This window comes from Elaeis guineensis, chromosome 11, assembly GCF_000442705.2.
Source record: "Elaeis guineensis isolate ETL-2024a chromosome 11, EG11, whole genome shotgun sequence".
Classification (NCBI taxonomy): domain Eukaryota; kingdom Viridiplantae; phylum Streptophyta; class Magnoliopsida; order Arecales; family Arecaceae; genus Elaeis; species Elaeis guineensis.
This window is the reverse complement of record NC_026003.2, coordinates 102,011,933-102,028,841: the sequence shown is the minus strand read 5'-3', so window position 1 is coordinate 102,028,841 and position 16,909 is coordinate 102,011,933. Positions and strand designations below refer to the sequence as shown.

Below are 16,909 nucleotides of genomic sequence, written 5' to 3'. Positions count from 1 at the left end.
TTGTATATATATACATATATATTAGTGTTGTATTAATATAATCACTTATTATGATCTATTATGATATTATATTATATTTATATTAATATAATATTTATATAGAGTTTGAAAGCACAAAGATATGGTTTTATATCTATTAACGGTATAATAGGTATTTTACATAATTTTTTTAAAAAATTAGATGTTTAACCAAATATAAATCACTCTGAGATAAATCATTTTTTCACGATCAACTAAATATATTAAAACCATATTTCTAGGAAGCAAAGTTCTTCTCGTGAATTAAACAAGTCCTTAGTGAAAGAAAGGGACTTGATTATTTTTCAATTATATACATATTTAATTTTATTTAGATAATCTTTTCAATTTATTCTATTATTTTGGCAAAATATTCGAAATAGGTAAAACTGTAATATTTCTCAAATTTCTCTTTCATTAAAGAAAAAAACAAGAACTCGATTCATTTCCTTGTTTGACGAATTCCAACTTAAGATATTTAATAATAGTTAAGGAAATCACTGTTAGATATATTCAATGCATGCACACAAGAGGATGAGTGGCGGTTAATTATCCCATCTCTAAAATTTCCTCTTACATTATGATAACTATAATAATGTACTCTTATTTTTCCACTTCCCCTTGAAAAGAGAAGTTCATCAATCGTCAAAACTCATCCCTTCTTTTTCGGCCAAGTTTCTTCAAAGAACACAAGTTGCACGCATGTTTTCTGGAAAACAAAACAAATGCAAGTGACAAAATCGCATACGGCACCCGACCGAAGGACTTCCCGCTAGTTTAGGAACAGATGAAATAACAAATTACTCTTTCCGACCAGTCCAACTTCTTTTTTTCTTTCTTTTTTGGTAAAACTTCATCCCATTATTTACTTCTTCCTAATTCGACTTGGTCCAAAGCACAAGAATTCACTAACAAGCCAGGCCCTCTGTCGTACGTATTTGTAAGTATATCGGGTGTGAAAGAGTTCCGCTGATCGGGCCAGGTCCTCTCTGTTAGCCGGCGTGAAAGAATTCCACTAATCTGTACCAAAAAAATAAACAAAATTCCTCTAATCAAACAAGGACTGTTCAACTCCCTTCCATGCACGCAACGAATGGTCTCCACCTTATCGCCTCCCTTTTCCATTTATAAAATCAAAAATTTCCCCTATAAATACCCCCACAAACCTCAAGACTCTCACACCATCTCCTCCTCTCTTGCATTCGGAATCCCTCCAACGCAAGCCTTCCTAGTCCTCAATGGCCAACGCATCGCTTCTCTTCGCCATTTTCTTCGCTGCCCTCCTCGTCCATGGTTTGTTTCACGTTCCATTTCAAGGCCTTTAGCCTTGTCTTCCATGCTACAAAATCTATCTAACTTCTACTAACAAAATCTATCTAACTTCTAAATTTTCAGGTGGGCTTTCAACTACGTTCACCTTCCAGAACAACTGCCCCAACACGGTCTGGCCTGGCATACAGAACAACCCTAATGTCCCTGCATTCCCGCAGACGGGCTTCGAGCTCGGCGCCTCGGCCTCCAACTCGATAACCGCCCCATCCAATTGGGCCGGCCGGATGTGGGGCCGGACCGGCTGCTCCACTGACGCGTCGGGGAGATTTACATGCCAGACCGGTGACTGCGGCACCGGGCAGGTCGCATGCAACGGCAACGGCGGCGCCCCACCCGCCTCGCTCCTCGAGTTCACCCTCCAGGGCGATGGCGGAAAGGATTTCTACGACGTGAGCTTGGTCGATGGCTTCAACTTGCCGGTCTCCATCGCTCCACAGGGTGTCTCGGGTTGCACCACCACATCATGCTCGGCGAACATCAACTCCCAGTGCCCGGCAGTGCTGCAGCTGACGGTATCCGGTGCCGTCGTTGGCTGCAAGAGTGCTTGCCTGGCTTTTAACCAGGACCAGTATTGCTGCACTGGACCCTATAACACTTCGCAAACATGCAAGCCGACGAGCTATTCCGAGTTCTTCAAGAGCGAGTGTCCTCAAGCTTACAGTTATGCTTTTGATGATAGCAGCAGCACCTTCACTTGCACTGGGGCTAATTACCTCATTACCTTCTGTCCTTGAGAAAATTTGGTATCTCACCAAATCATTTGTTTTCTACACTCTAATAATAATGTAGAAATAAAGCCCAGAATCCGGAGTGGTCGTGGGGCTCTGAAGTGGTGCAGACATCCATGCATCGACAGAACAAAATAATTCTTATTTCAAATAAATAAACTTCTATTTTACCTTAATGTTGAGGTAAACATACTCCCAACTTGTATGAAGGGCAATAATAATTGGATTACGAGATATTTCATGTGCGTTGCAAGTGCCAAATTCTAGTTTCCTAACCCATGTAAGTCATCATCTACAGTTTCTGAACCCCATTCCATGCTCCAAAACCGCTGGTTATCCATATTTATCCATAAATTCTATGTGTATATGTATATATTTATATATTGGTATGTATATATGTGTGTCGATACATGCATGCATGCTCTAATCAATTCAAACTTTTGATTAGAAGAGAGGAATAATAAGAGGGTATAAGTTAAATGTAGGTGTATGATGAAATCACAACCGTCTATATATCGAATGTAAAAGAGTTCCATCTTTATGGTTAAGTTTTAATGGGCACGATAATTGATATGTTAATCAGGTTAAAATCTCTTTTCTTGTAGTTGCTTGTAGACCTTGCTGTGGTTATAGGATAAAGCTAAACAAACAAAGATGGCAACAGATCGGATACGGGTTAGATTGGCCAATATTTGAATCCATCCCATAATTAAAAATCACATATCCAAATCCATCTTTTATCCACCTCGAATTGGATCAAGCAGAGATGTAGATCAAATTGGATGGATCAGATATATATAAACATTATAAAATAATAATAATTTCAAAAAAGAGATATAGATTGAGGTTATATCGGTTGAGTTCGGAGCAGAAAATATCATTATCCGTATCCAATCTGAATCTGTTTCAGATATTTTTCTAAAATCCATATCTACTCCGGATTCTGAACCACATTCCATGCATGCTTGATGCTCCAAAACTGCTGGTTATGTATCCATATTTATCCCTAGATTCTATGTGCGTATATGTATATATTTACATATTCGTATGTATACTTAAGATTACGAGAGAGGAATAACAAAAGGGTATAAATTAAGCATAGGTGTATGATGGAATCACAACCTTCTATATTTCCTCTAGTGTGATAATATCTATCAAAGTTATCTTCACGTTTATTGCACGTGCCCACCAAAATTTCCTTTAGGTTCAAAAATCTAGGGGAGTGCCGAATGTAAAAGAGTTTCATCTTTATGGTTAAGTTTTAATGGGCATGGTAATTGATACATTAATCGGATCAAAATTTATTTTTTCTTATAGTTGCTTGTAGCTTTTGCTTTATAGGATAAAACTAAATAAATAGGGATAGCAATAAATCATACATGGATCGATCGGCCAATATCTATACATATCCATCTCATAATTAAAAACTTCATTTTATATCCATCCTTTATTTATCTGAGGTTAGATGAAAAAGAGATGCAAATCAGGTTGGATTGTATCAGCTATATAAATATTATAAAATATTATAATTTTAAAAGATCGGTATAGATTGAGGTTATTTTGGATCAGGTTTAGAATAAGATATATCGTTATCGATCTATATCCAATCTGAATCTACTTTGTATATTTTTTTCTAAAACCTATATTTGCTTCGCATTCCAACTAGATCAGATAAAACCTGCTCCATTCGAATTAAATTGGATTAAAAATCTAATGAGTTGACTAAAATTACCTTTCCTATAAATAATGATACATGCTGTGTAGATCCGACTAGCACTGCACTAATATGACACCCTACACACCCACACAAATCCTTTTTTTTATATATAATAAGGAAGGCTGAAAAAGAAGCTACCCGACTTTATAAAAAAGTATGGATACAGAATGTTGTTAGAGAAACAGCTCAAGTGAAATAGCTCTATGGGTCTGCATTTACATTGCCAACAAAACCCAAGGAGGGGGGAAGAACAAACCGAAAAACGGAGACCAATAAAACCCATCTTGATGTTGTGGTGCCAAATTCAGTCCCTGGGAGAGTTTCTGGAATAGAAACTTGTTGGGGAATACCCACCGATCGACTTACGGTCGAAGGGGCCGACCGACCGACTGGCCGACTCCGACGGCCGACCGACCGACTGGCCGACCCCGACGGACGACTCCGACGGCCGACCGACCGACTGGCCGACTCCGACGGCCGACCGACCGACTGGCCGACCCCGACGGACGACTCCGACTGGCCGACTCCGACGGCCGACCGACCGACTGGCCGACTCCGACGGCCGACCGACCGACTGGCCGACCCCGACGGACGACTCCGACTGGCCGACTCCGACGGCCGACCGACCGACTGGCCGACCCCGACGGACGACTCCGACAGCCGACCGACCGACTGGCCGACCCTGACGGACGACTCCGACTGGCCGACTCCGACTGGCCGACCGACCGACTGACCGGCCGACCGACCGACTGGCCGACCGACCAGGAAGTCTGATGGCCGACTCACTCGCCGACCAACGGAGGGCCCCGGCGCCACTCAGCTGGCCACCGACCTAGGGTCGGTCGACTCCTCCGATCACCGTACAGCCGCCAGAGCTTGTCAGTCCTGACAGCCGCATGCGGCACGGCCATCTAGGGACATTGTCCCGTCGAAGGCATTGTCAACCCTGGTGATTTGACAGCCGCACGGCGACGTGACACTTTCACGGCGACTCTGACAGTCCACAGTGAGTTGACAGTTCCTCACTTGTCCGCGCCATTAATGACGGTGCCATACCGTGCTCCACTATATAAACCGGGGAAGGCAACAGTGCAAGGGATCGATCCGCTCCGTCTCTCCCAAAAAACGCAGGCTCGCTCCTCTCCCTCTCTCCCTCTCTCTCTCTCGATAAGAGCTCTCTGTCTACATTTCACTGTTGCCCAGTCACCTCTCTGACTTGACCGTCGAAGGGTCCCCGCCGGAGCCGCCTCCGGTCAGTGCGGACTTCATTTTGCAGGTGCACGCTTCCCGGCGATCGGGCGACGAGGTGATTGGCCGCAACAGATTGGCGCGCCAGGTAGGGGACAGCATGACAAAGACAAGAGCTCAACGATCGAGAGTCACTGGGTCGGCCAGGCGCTCTTCCCGTCGGGAAGAGGCCTCCCCGCCACCACCGGCGGCGGAGCCTAGCTCTTCGCGCCCTGCAGTGACCACGGAGGCCCAGATCGCGGCCATCGTACGGCAGATGACCGTACTGACCGACGCAGTCAAAAGCCTCCAGCAGCAACCGACGGCCCGACCTATGCCTTCCAGGAGCAGCCGCCGACGACCGCGCCGATCCCTGTCGCCTCCATGCGAGCGCCCCCAACAGCGCTCCCACGGAGAGGAGGAGGGACGACCATGGCGCGACGACCGACGGTCCCAGCGGCCCTCTCCTTCCCCGTTGGAACGGGCAAGGAAGGAGAAACGGCCGCGCACACCGTCGGCCTCTCTCTCAGAATCTTCCGGAGACTCCACTCCCGGGGTCTCCCAGCATCGACGAGCGGACGACTACGAGCACCGGTTCGAGGAAATCGACCGCCGACTCGCCCAGTTGCAGATGGACGGCCAGAAGTCTTCGAACGACGTCGACTTCCAGACCGCCCAACCTCTCTCCCGACTCATCCTCGACGAACCGATCTCCAGTCAGTTCAAGATGCCGCACGTGGAGTCTTACGACGGCTCCACCGACCCAATCGACCATCTAGAAAGCTACAAAGCTCTCATGACGATTCAAGGGGCAACCGACGCTCTCCTTTGCATCGGCTTCCCCGCCACGCTCCGCAAGGCTGCCAGGGCCTAGTACTCCGGTCTCCGATCGGGAAGTATCCACTCCTTCGGGCAGCTCGAGCACTCGTTCGTAGCCCATTTCAGCACTAGCCGAAAGCCGCCGCGAACGTCGGACAGCCTTTTCTCCCTCAAGCAGGGAGAAAATGAGACGCTCCGACACTTCGTGGCGCGATTCAACGCGGCCACGCTTGAGGTCCGAAACCTCAACGAAGACATGGCTATTTCAGCCATGAAACGGGGCCTGAGGGCGTCCCGATTCACCTACTCTCTGGACAAGACCCTCCCCCGGACATACGTCGAGCTACTGGAGCGTGCATATAAGTATATGCGCACGGATGAAGGGGCATCCGACCGACGTTTGGCCGAACCCAGAGGCCCGAAGGAGAAGCGGAGGAAAGGTCGGGAACCCGCCGAACCAAGCAGGCTCCCGACTGATAGTCGGGTCTCGCCACCCCGACGAATCCAAAAGTCACCCTGACGATGGAGTCCGAGACCGACGCATCGCAGGTATGACTCCTACACTCCTCTCTCCGTTCCTCGTGTGCAGATCCTGATGGAGATCGAAGGAGCGGAGAATCTACGACGGCCTCGGCCTCTGAAGGCAAAAGGCTCCGACCAACATGGCCGATCGTCGATCGCCGAATCAACGGCTCGATCACCGATCGCCGAACCGACGGCCTCAGCCTCTGAAGGCAAAAGGCTCCGACCAACACGGCCGATCGTCGATCGTCGAATCAACGGCTCGATCATCGATCGCCAAAATCGACGGCCTCAGCCTCTGAAGGCAAAAGGCTCCGACCAACACGGCCGATCGTCGATCGCCGAATCAACGGCTCGATCACCGATCGCCGAACCGACGGCCTCGGCCTCTGAAGGCAAAAGGCCCCGACCAACATGGCCGATCGTCGATCGCCGAATCAACGGCTCGATCATCGATCGCCGAACCGACGGCCTCAGCCTCTGAAGGCAAAAGGCTCCGACCAACACGGCCGATCGTCGATCGCCGAATCAACGGCTCGATCATCGATCGCCGAACCGACGGCCTCGGCCTCTGAAGGCAAAAGGCCCCGACCAACATGGCCGATCGTCGATCGTCGAATCAACGGCTCGATCATCGATCGCCGAACCGACAGCCTCAGCCTCTGAAGGCAAAAGGCTCCGACCAACACGGCCGATCGTCGATCGCCGAATCAACGGCTCGATCACCGATCGCCGAACCGACGGCCTCGGCCTCTGAAGGCAAAAGGCCCCGACCAACACGGTCGATCGTCGATCGCCGAATCAACGGCTCGATCATCGATCGCCGAATCGACGGCCTCAGCCTTTGAAGGCAAAAGGCCCCGACCAACATGGCTCGATTGCCGATCGCCGAATCTGTGACTCCGTCATCGGCTTGATCGACGAATCGCCAAACCAATTGCTCAATCTACATCTCGATCATCGAGGACGTATCGGATTCTACGACGGAGATCGAAGGAGCGGAATATCTACGACGGCCCCCACCTCTGAAGGCAAAGGGCTTCGACTAATGCGGCTGGCTAACTTGCCGACTTAGCTTCGACTAAGAAAGGCAAAACGCCAAGACGACCGCAGTCGTATTCGCGACATACCGATCTGGTCACGATCGATCGAAGGATATTCGGCTTGCCACCGTTTATCATACATCCCGACGCATACGTCCGACCAAGGGCTGGACAATGGATATTCGACTTGCCATCGTTATCCTATCCGAATACGTCGGATGCTACTCGACTATCAGATTCTGCAGAATGATCGTGTCGACGAGCAACGTTCGGAGGTTGGCCGACCTCCGACCCGACGTGCATGCTCGACCTACAGTCGGGACGACCGATATTGGATCGTTCGTTGATGTGATCGCCAGAGTCGGGGCAGGAAAAGACGGAACACCACTCCTTTCGTCCGAAGCCGTCGCCCACGTGTTCACGCGAGCCAACACGACATCGGGCTCAGGAGTGGAGGGGGGCAACTGTTGGGGAATACCCACCGACCGACTTACGGTCGAAGGGGCCGACTGGCCGACCGACCGACTGGCCGACTCCGACGGCCGACCGACCGACTGGCCGACCCCGACGGACGACTCCGACGGCCAACCGACCGACTGGCCGACTCCGACGGCCGACCGACCGACTGGCCGACCCCGACGGACGACTCCGACTGGCCGACTCCGACGGCCGACCGACCGACTGGCCGACCCCGACGGACGACTCCGACGGCCGACCGACCGACTGGCCGACCCCGACGGACGACTCCGACTAGCCGACTCCGACTGGCCGACCGACCGACTGACCGGCCGACCGACCGACTGGCCGACCGACCAGGAAGTCTGATGGCCGACTCACTCGCCGACCAACGGAGGGCCCCGGCGCCACTCAGCTGGCCACCGACCTAGGGTCGGTCGACTCCTCCGATCACCGTACAGCCGCCAGAGCTTGTCAGTCCTGACAGCCGCATGCGGCACGGTCATCTAGGGACATTGTCCCGCCGAAGGTATTGTCAACCCTGGTGATTTGACAGCCGCACGGCGACGTGACACTTTCATGGCGACTCTGACAGTCCACAGTGAGTTGACAGTTCCTCACTTGTCCGCGCCATTAATGACGGCGCCATACCGTGCTCCACTATATAAACCGGGGAAGGCAACAGTGCAAGGGATCGATCCGCTCCGTCTCTCCCAAAAAACGCAGGCTCGCTCCTCTCCCTCTCTCCCTCTCTCTCTCGATAAGAGCTCTCTGTCTACATTTCACTGTTGCCCAGTCACCTCTCTGACTTGACCGTCGGAGGGTCCCCGCCGGAGCCGCCTCCGGTCAGTGCGGACTTCATTTTGCAGGTGCACGCTTTCCGGCGATCGGGCGACGAAGCGATTGGCCGCAACAAAACTGAAGCAGAAGGTACTCTGGGTCCACATGATATATGTGTGTGCTAGCTAACCAAATGGTCCCGAAAACTAAGCTAATAGTGAATGGACCAATAAAGTATGTCAGGCTTAAAACCTTGCCTCACTAGCGATCATACACATCATACAAGGAGACTTAAATGTGAATAAAATGACAGCCAAGTACTTACAGAAGCAATTAGCTTGGAGGATATCTGAATTTTTGACCTCTAGCATACTTGTTTTAGTTGCCATTTTAACTGAACACTGGACTGTAACAGCATGAGCTAATAAGGAATAGATTATCAATGCTTTCAGGCTTAACAATATCTATGTCCACGCATGCGCGCATGCATAAACACTTGCACACTTAGAACTGCATATAGTAAGTCATCTCATGCGAAATAAATAGATAAGAAACTTTTTTCCTTTTTTCAACTTAATTGATGTTTAATAAAACATCATGATATTTGTATTCCTAATTGACCCTAAACACCTTTTGATGCAACAAGTATCATACATATACAGCTTTCCCCTGCTGCTTGTGGGCCAGAGTTTTATGTAAAGGTCCTATGCCCCTAATTATGGCAACAAATGACAAAGTATAGACCCAAAAGACATAAGTTTCGTAATAGAAGACTTAAAAGTAATGGATTACATAAGATTTTGAGGTGGCTCTTTGAAATCATGTTTCTTCGCTTGGCCCATATAAGTATAGACACATTAAACAAAATGTTAATGCATCCATACTAAAATAGCTAGAATGTCATCAATTGTGGCCCATAGTTTAGTAGCTTTCTAGGATGATCTTTGCTTTCATCTTTTGTTAATGAGAATCACACGAGTGACACCAAGAGATGAGACGAGAGGGTAGCATAAAAGCACAGAGGAAGCAAAAGAAACGTGTGCGTGAATCCAAGTTCGTACCTCCCCCTGGTCCACTGTACAAGCTTTAAGGCAAAAGCGAGATCTTGGCTTTAAGGGTAGGGCCAGTTGGCACGTTGCTAGAGGGAGCAAATGTAAATGGGGAAGACAAAGCATTCCAAGGACCCCCGCAAGTAACGCCGTACGTGAAGCTCTGGGAACCCAAAGAAATTTTGGTCCATGGAACTCGGTGGATACTGGTTCTTCTCCACCCAAAACGAAAGTATCAAGCAGAAATAAAGTTGCTGTCTTGCCGACTTAAATAACAAAGAAAGTCGTATTCAGACTAGAATGTCTTAATTTTATCCGATTGGCCAAAAAAAAAAAAATGCTGTTGACTTTGTGGACCTCTTAGACTCTTGTTTTTAAAGCATCTTCCGTTCACACACAAACTTGATGAGATAGACCCTTTTAGAATCCACGAGGAAAGGGAGGAGATGGATTCGCTTTTCGCAAAAATACTCTTCCACAAAATATTACCGATGATTATTCTCCTTTTCAGCCAAAACCTTCGAGCAATCAAAGCATAAATCCTTGTGATGAATTTTCGATTTTTTTTCATCAACTTGGATATCATTCTCATGCTTGGGAAGTGATTGTCCCTCAAATGTTCTTCCAAATGCATTAAAGCAAAAGCTTCAACAACATTCTGATCAAAGTTAATTACTATATAACAACTAAGATGGTCTCATCTTTGCTATAGAAGTTGAACCAATATCATAAAAAACTGCATCCCCATTATATGAATTCATTTTCATATCATGATGTGGAAAAACCCATTTACTAGCTTCTCCTTCGTGAGATATGATGAAAGCGGAATACCTTCTACTTATCCTGGCCCAATATATCGACTTTTCTACATCCGAATTACATCACATCTTGAAACTTCTAGGCATAAAAAAATACCATAGAATTTGTTGAACCTGTAATGAAAATTATCTTCTACAACAACCTAAGGTAGATCTGATGCCAATCCGATAAGTCAAAACTAGTAGGTTGAATAAAGTTTGAGATAAGAAGGTGCGACAAGTAAACCCAGATAAACTCTTTGCCTATGGGAAATCAAACGAAAAACGTATAAGCAATAAGATCGATCCAAGGAGAAGTCTTTTACAAAGTCAAAATTCTTATTCAGAAAAATAGGATGCTTCATCATATATGGTATCATGATCATATATAGCATAAATATGGATCAAGTTTCCACCTCTGCATTACAGCATCAGCTATAAAAATCACAAAGATCATTTGAAATTTCAAAGAGAAACATCACAAGTATCCATGAACTCAGCATTCAACTACTGGACTAATAGTCCTGATATTGAATAAACCACTAACAAAATATTCAGATTTCAAAATTGATGGCTGCACAATCGGATCCTTGTCTTGGATTTCTCTTCGTACTCGAAGCTTCGTTTAATGGGCTTTAAGTTGACACCAATACTTTGGGGCGACCTGCCGAGGTCCCATTTTAAATCACAAACTTTGTACGGGACAACTCGTAATTGAGTAGGACCCACTTGTTCTGCAAACATGGAGAGAGGACTTCATTATTTTTAATAAATAAGAGAGGAGTTAGGAAGCCTTAATCCAATGTAACAAGACGCAAGATAATAGTATACCCATAGATGGGGAAACCCAGTTATAGCTGCCTGCGATGTATGGATAGCTCGCGAGTTAATACTGGACCTCTCCATATATTTTTTAGCCCCAAAATTATCCTTTATTTTAAACCACAAAAATGGTTATTCATGTTTTCAAGAGAATTTCCCTTGCCTGTCTCTAAATTATAGTAGCACAGGGAGGGTTGGAAAGGATGTAGATCAAATTGAAGAAGAACAAAGAGATTTGAGAAGATAAAGAGAAGAAAAAACATAGCATGCACAAATTTACATGGTTCCACTATAGGTCTACATCCATGAATGAGAACGGAATAGAGGTTCCACTACAACCAAAAAGATAATGAAAATAAATTAAGATGCCTCTTGACAAAACCCTAGCTCCAATATACTCCATCTCTTATACTTTTCTAAATCATGTCCAGAGGTGTGCACAGTTTGATTCGGGCTGATTTGGGGTCAATTTTTAAATCGAGCCAATTTGAATCGATTTTCTAAAATCAAAATCAAAACCAAATCGATCACATAAAAAAACTGCTTTAAATGAAACTAAAAAGATCGATTTGGTTTTATTCAATTTATCAAGTTGTGAGCCATGGAACTTCTATCAAATAGACAACTTATGAGCTGAATCAACTTTTATTCATTTAAATTTTTTTTAATTATACAAAATGGATAACTTATGAGATGGACTAAATAGACAGTTTATAGAATAGGCTAAATGGGTTAAATATAAAAGCAATGAACCCTGCATACCAGACGGCCCTCAAAGGAAAATAGCTAAAACCTTGAATGGATAGTCCATAAAAATAATGCCAACACCCCTCCCCCACCCCATCTCCAATCATCCATTTCCTTCCATGTCCTAAGGATCCCAATATCTCCCATCCTAAATCTCCTAAAAGACCTCTCTCTATCTCTCTTTTCTCTATTTTTCTCATGGTATCAAGGTTTCGAAGAAGGAGAAATAGAAAGCCATTGTGGGATCTCAATCCAGAAGGAAAAGCAAAGAGAGGGTCACTGAAGGTTGTATTAAAAATGCTTATAATTAAGGATGGTTCCATCGAAGGATAGAAACTAATTAATGATATCATTAAAAGGCATCCAACTATGATCACACCTTCTAGAGAACATAGAAGAAGAAGCCATCAAAGAGAGGTTACATGATCTCATGAGACATTATGTCAATATGGGGGCCTTGAGTGCTAGGGCGGCTAAGGCCATAATAAGTGAACCAATGGTTGTTTATATATATATATATATATATATATATATTGGTTTGCTTTAAATCTGGTTTTTCAAAATTTAAACCAAATCACACTCCTAATCATGTTTAATTTGTTTCCACCATAGACCTTATCAAAATTCTTCATCATTTTCTTCTCTAAATTTATCGAATTGAATAATCAAACAAAATGAATCTTGGAATTCAAAGTATACTTAATAGAGAGGAACTACTATTTGAGCCATAAAGACTTGAAATAAACACAGAGTGGGCCAGCCATGTAAAGCAACCCCTATCCCACTGCATTTCGATAGGCCAACAAGCTTCGAGCTCACCCCATTGATCTCGTTGTCCCTAAATTCATGGGCCGAGTTGGTTGGCCTGATATAGGCCTCGATGCAATGCGTAATTGACTTATGTAGAAAATTCTTATGCCTCCCAATGTGGCATGGTAAGTTTTTATGATAGTTCAGGTTGTGGACCTCGAAAATTATTCAATTATTTCAAAAAAAAAATTATTAAAATCAAATGTCATATGATTCAATTATAGCCTTCAAAAGTTTGGCTTAATATAATAAATCTTATTCTGGATGCTGTCCAATTCTATCCGTAATAGTCAATTGGTCTACATCAAGTTTGAGGATCTTCTTGGATCAAGATGCTAGTCACACTTTTGCTTTGTCGTGATGCATTGAAAGTGAGGATTTCATAGTTATCAGGCACACTGATTTTAACCTCTTTTCATTTTTAATAAAGCATGTAATTAATTTGATGATAATTTTATTGTTCATTAGCTTAAAACAATGTGAACTAGTAGTTGAAAGCAGTCGCCCCCGTAAAAGAGTTCAGCTAGCACGTCCTCCTCTAGTAATTGGAAAGCACTTGCTAAACACTAATCGGATGGGAGAATTTCTTTCGCAATTGTTTGTTTGATCTGTTGTTTCTGCAAATGTAATGGCAAGATCTACACGCAACTGGTTAGTCTAGGCCCGCGAATGACTGGCGCCACATAAAGCCGACCCCATAAAGAATTCCACTAATCAAACAAGAACTATTAGCCTCCCTTCCATTCACGTCATCGAATTTCTTCGTCTTATCATCCCATTTTCATCTATGGAGTCAAAAATTTCCCCCATAAATACCCCCACAAACGTTAGACTCTCTCACCACCTCCTCCTCTCCTGCATTCGCAAGCCATCCAACGCAAGCCTTCCTAGTCCTCAATGGCCAACCCGTCGCTGCTCTTCGCCATTTTCTTCGCTGCCCTCCTCGTCCAAGGTTTGCTTCATGATAGATTTCAAAGCCTCATTGTGTTCCTTCTTACAAAATCAGTCTAACCTCTAAAATTTCAGGTGGGCTTTCGACTACGTTCACCTTCAAGAACAACTGCGCCAAGACGATCTGGCCTGGCATACAGGACAACCCTAATGTCCCTGCTTTCCCGCAGACGGGCTTCACGCTCGCCGCCTCGGCCTCCAACTCGATAACTGCCTCGTCCAAGTGGGCCGGCCGGATATGGGGCCGGACCGGCTGCTCCACCAATGCAGGGAGATTTACATGCCAGACCGGTGACTGCGGCACCGGGCAGGTCGCGTGCAACGGCAACGGTGGCACCCCACCCGCCACGCTGCTTGAGTTCACCCTGGATGGCAGCGGCGGGAAGGATTATTACGACATAAGCTTGGTCGATGGCTTCAACTTGCCGGCCTCCATCACTCCACAAGGTGTGTCGGGCTGCCAAACCACATCATGTTCGGCGAACATCAACACCCAGTGCCCGTCACAGCTGCAGGTGACGGAATCCGGTACTGTCGTCGCCTGCAAGAGCGCTTGCCTGGCTTTTGACCAGCCCCAGTACTGCTGCACTGGAGCCTATAACAGCCCGAAGACATGCAAGGCGACGAGCTACTCCGAGTTCTTCAAGAAGGAGTGCCCTCAGGCTTACAGTTACGCTTATGATGATAGTAGCAGCACCTTCACTTGCCCTAATGGGGCTAATTACCTCATTACCTTTTGTCCTTGAGAACGTTTTGGGTATCACCGAATCGTGGTGATCTACACCCTGGTAATAATATTAGAAATAAAGCCCAAATTCCGGAGCTGTCCTGAGGCTCCGACGTCGTGCGGCGGTCCATCTACAATATAATGATTTTTATTTCAAATAAATAAAATCCTTTTTAACTCCTTGCATTTTAGGGAGAGCATCCTCCCAAGTTGTGTGAAGGGCCGATACTTGGATTGCGATCAGAGTCATTTGTAATTTAGATATTTCACGTACGTTGCAAGAGCCAAATTCTAGTTTCCTGCCAATCCATGTAAGTCATCATCTGCAGTTTTTTGAACCCGATTGTTCCAAAGCTGCCACTTATCCGTAGATTCTATGTGTGTGTACATGGGTACATTTATATATGGATATGCATATGTGTGTGTCTAGAGTTAGAATTAGATTAGGTTGGACTGGGCCATACCTTTGCTTAAGCACAACCCGAAATTTTTTTTTGGAGCTTCAAGTCATGCTTAGACCCGAATTTGTTTAACAAATCTAAGCCCTAGCCCCATTGGCCTCTTGTGCCCAGGCACCAACGTCCTCTTAACCGTGGCCCCTCCTCTGCTCCTTCTCTTCTTCCTCCTCAGCTTCTTGTTAGGCCTCTCCCCCTTTCACCCTCCTCTCGAGATCCGAAGAGGAAAAGAGAGCAAGCGAGGGCGAGCTCGGTAGTGGAATTGGCAATAGCATAGGGGAAGAAGCCATAGAAGCAGCAGGAGCAGAGGGAGGAGGAGGGTGAGGGAGGTCGAGGAGGAAGAAAAAGAAGCCATAGCCATGGCGATGGAGGTGAGAGAGTCGAGGAGTTGGTGAGGCTGATATGTGCAATTGGTCCCTCTATTGTGCACAAAAAAAAAAAAAACTATAGTAGGACTCGGGTCGTGAATGGACTCGACTCAAGCTCGAGCTGAACTAATAATATACCCAAGCCTGACCTAAAGATCAAAAGAGCTCTACATCTTAGCTCAAACCTAGTCCAAATTGATTCGGGCCTAGCCCAAAGTCCCTCCTGAAGTTAGCTAGGTCCAATGGACCTTGAGCCGGCCTGAGCCCAGTTCCAGTCCCGTACGTATCTATCACTCTATATGCGCATATTTATGTGTGTACGTTTGCATGTATGCATTGGAATCCCAATCATTTATGCTTCCTCTAATGAACATCTATCAAAGTGTCATCTTCACATCCATTAAGATCCTATTTTGAATTGCTATTGGCAACAGAGCTTTTGGACCTTTTGGAATCGAGCTTTTGAAAATAAAATTTTTACAAAAAATTATTTGCTGTTTGCTAATACCACATTTATAAAGTATTTTGAAACTTTAACATATATTTAGTAACTAAAAAAATATTTTTAATATAATAAAAAAGTAATAAAAATATTACATAATATTATATAGTGAAGAATAATATAATATAATATAATATAATATTATTATATATTAAAATATTATTATATTATATAATACTATTATCATATAACATAACATAATATTATAATATAATATTATTATAATAATTATAATATAACTTATAATGTAATATAATATATTGGTTATAATCTAATCTAATAATAGATTACATTATATATTTATAATGTAAATATCATTATATTTTAAAGTATTATTTTATTATATAATATTATTATCATATAATGTAATATAATATTATATTATTATAATTATGATATATAATATAATATAATATAATATAATGGATTCTAATCTAATCTAATAATAAATTACAATATAATGATTATATTATATTATTATTAAATATTGTGATATCAAATTATGTTTTTATAATATATTAATAATATTATTATAATAGATTATGTTAGATGTCTATAATATATCATAACATTAATTTATTATTATATTATATTATATTTATAGTATAATAATATAGTATGTATGATATAAAATGTAATCATGAGATTTGTTAGTGGGCATTTTCACTATTAAAAAATTTATTTAAATCAAAATATTTTTTTTAATATTAGCTAGAAAGTACTTTTGAAGTAAAGTTCAAAATGGAGCTTCTCCTAAGTAGATCTTTTCATCTATATGGCAAACCCAACAAAGCTTCTTGATTTTTGACCAAATATTACTGTACCATCCAAAAATATTTTTGAAGAAACTTTCAGACACTCTAAAAGCTTAACCAGACAGAATCTAAGTCTACCCACTAGAAGTGCTTTAGATTCAAAAATCTAGTGTAGTATTTAATGTAAAAAAGTTTCATCTCTATATGGTTAAATTTTAATGTTCACAATAATTGATATGTTAAGCATATTAAAATTTCTCTTTCTTATGGTTGCTTGTAGATCT

General features: G+C 44.0%; 2 protein-coding genes across 2 annotated transcripts; both read left to right on the top strand.

Annotated features, from left to right (window-relative positions):
* Window positions 1-1,178: 1,178 nt before the first annotated feature.
* LOC140852627 (thaumatin-like protein 1b) lies at window positions 1,179-2,324 on the top strand. The gene is made up of 2 exons (XM_073246145.1): window positions 1,179-1,311; window positions 1,414-2,324. The coding sequence occupies exons 1-2, from the start codon at window positions 1,257-1,259 to the stop codon at window positions 2,082-2,084; spliced, it is 726 nt and encodes a 241-aa protein (XP_073102246.1). The 5' UTR covers window positions 1,179-1,256; the 3' UTR covers window positions 2,085-2,324.
* Window positions 2,325-13,663: 11,339 nt separating this feature from the next.
* On the top strand, window positions 13,664-14,722 carry LOC140852601 (thaumatin-like protein 1b). The gene is made up of 2 exons (XM_073246028.1): window positions 13,664-13,819; window positions 13,894-14,722. The coding sequence occupies exons 1-2, from the start codon at window positions 13,765-13,767 to the stop codon at window positions 14,562-14,564; spliced, it is 726 nt and encodes a 241-aa protein (XP_073102129.1). The 5' UTR covers window positions 13,664-13,764; the 3' UTR covers window positions 14,565-14,722.
* The last annotated feature ends 2,187 nt before the right edge of the window (window positions 14,723-16,909 follow it).

Bases quoted from the DNA above. Each gene is read 5' to 3' on its own strand.
- LOC140852627 (XM_073246145.1), top strand. From the start codon at position 1,257: ATGGCCAACGCATCGCTTCTCTTCGCCATTTTCTTCGCTGCCCTCCTC. The intron at 1,312-1,413 runs GTTTGTTTCACG...CTAAATTTTCAG, and splicing joins CGCTGCCCTCCTCGTCCATG to GTGGGCTTTCAACTACGTTC.
- LOC140852601 (XM_073246028.1), top strand. From the start codon at position 13,765: ATGGCCAACCCGTCGCTGCTCTTCGCCATTTTCTTCGCTGCCCTCCTC. The intron at 13,820-13,893 runs GTTTGCTTCATG...CTAAAATTTCAG, and splicing joins CGCTGCCCTCCTCGTCCAAG to GTGGGCTTTCGACTACGTTC.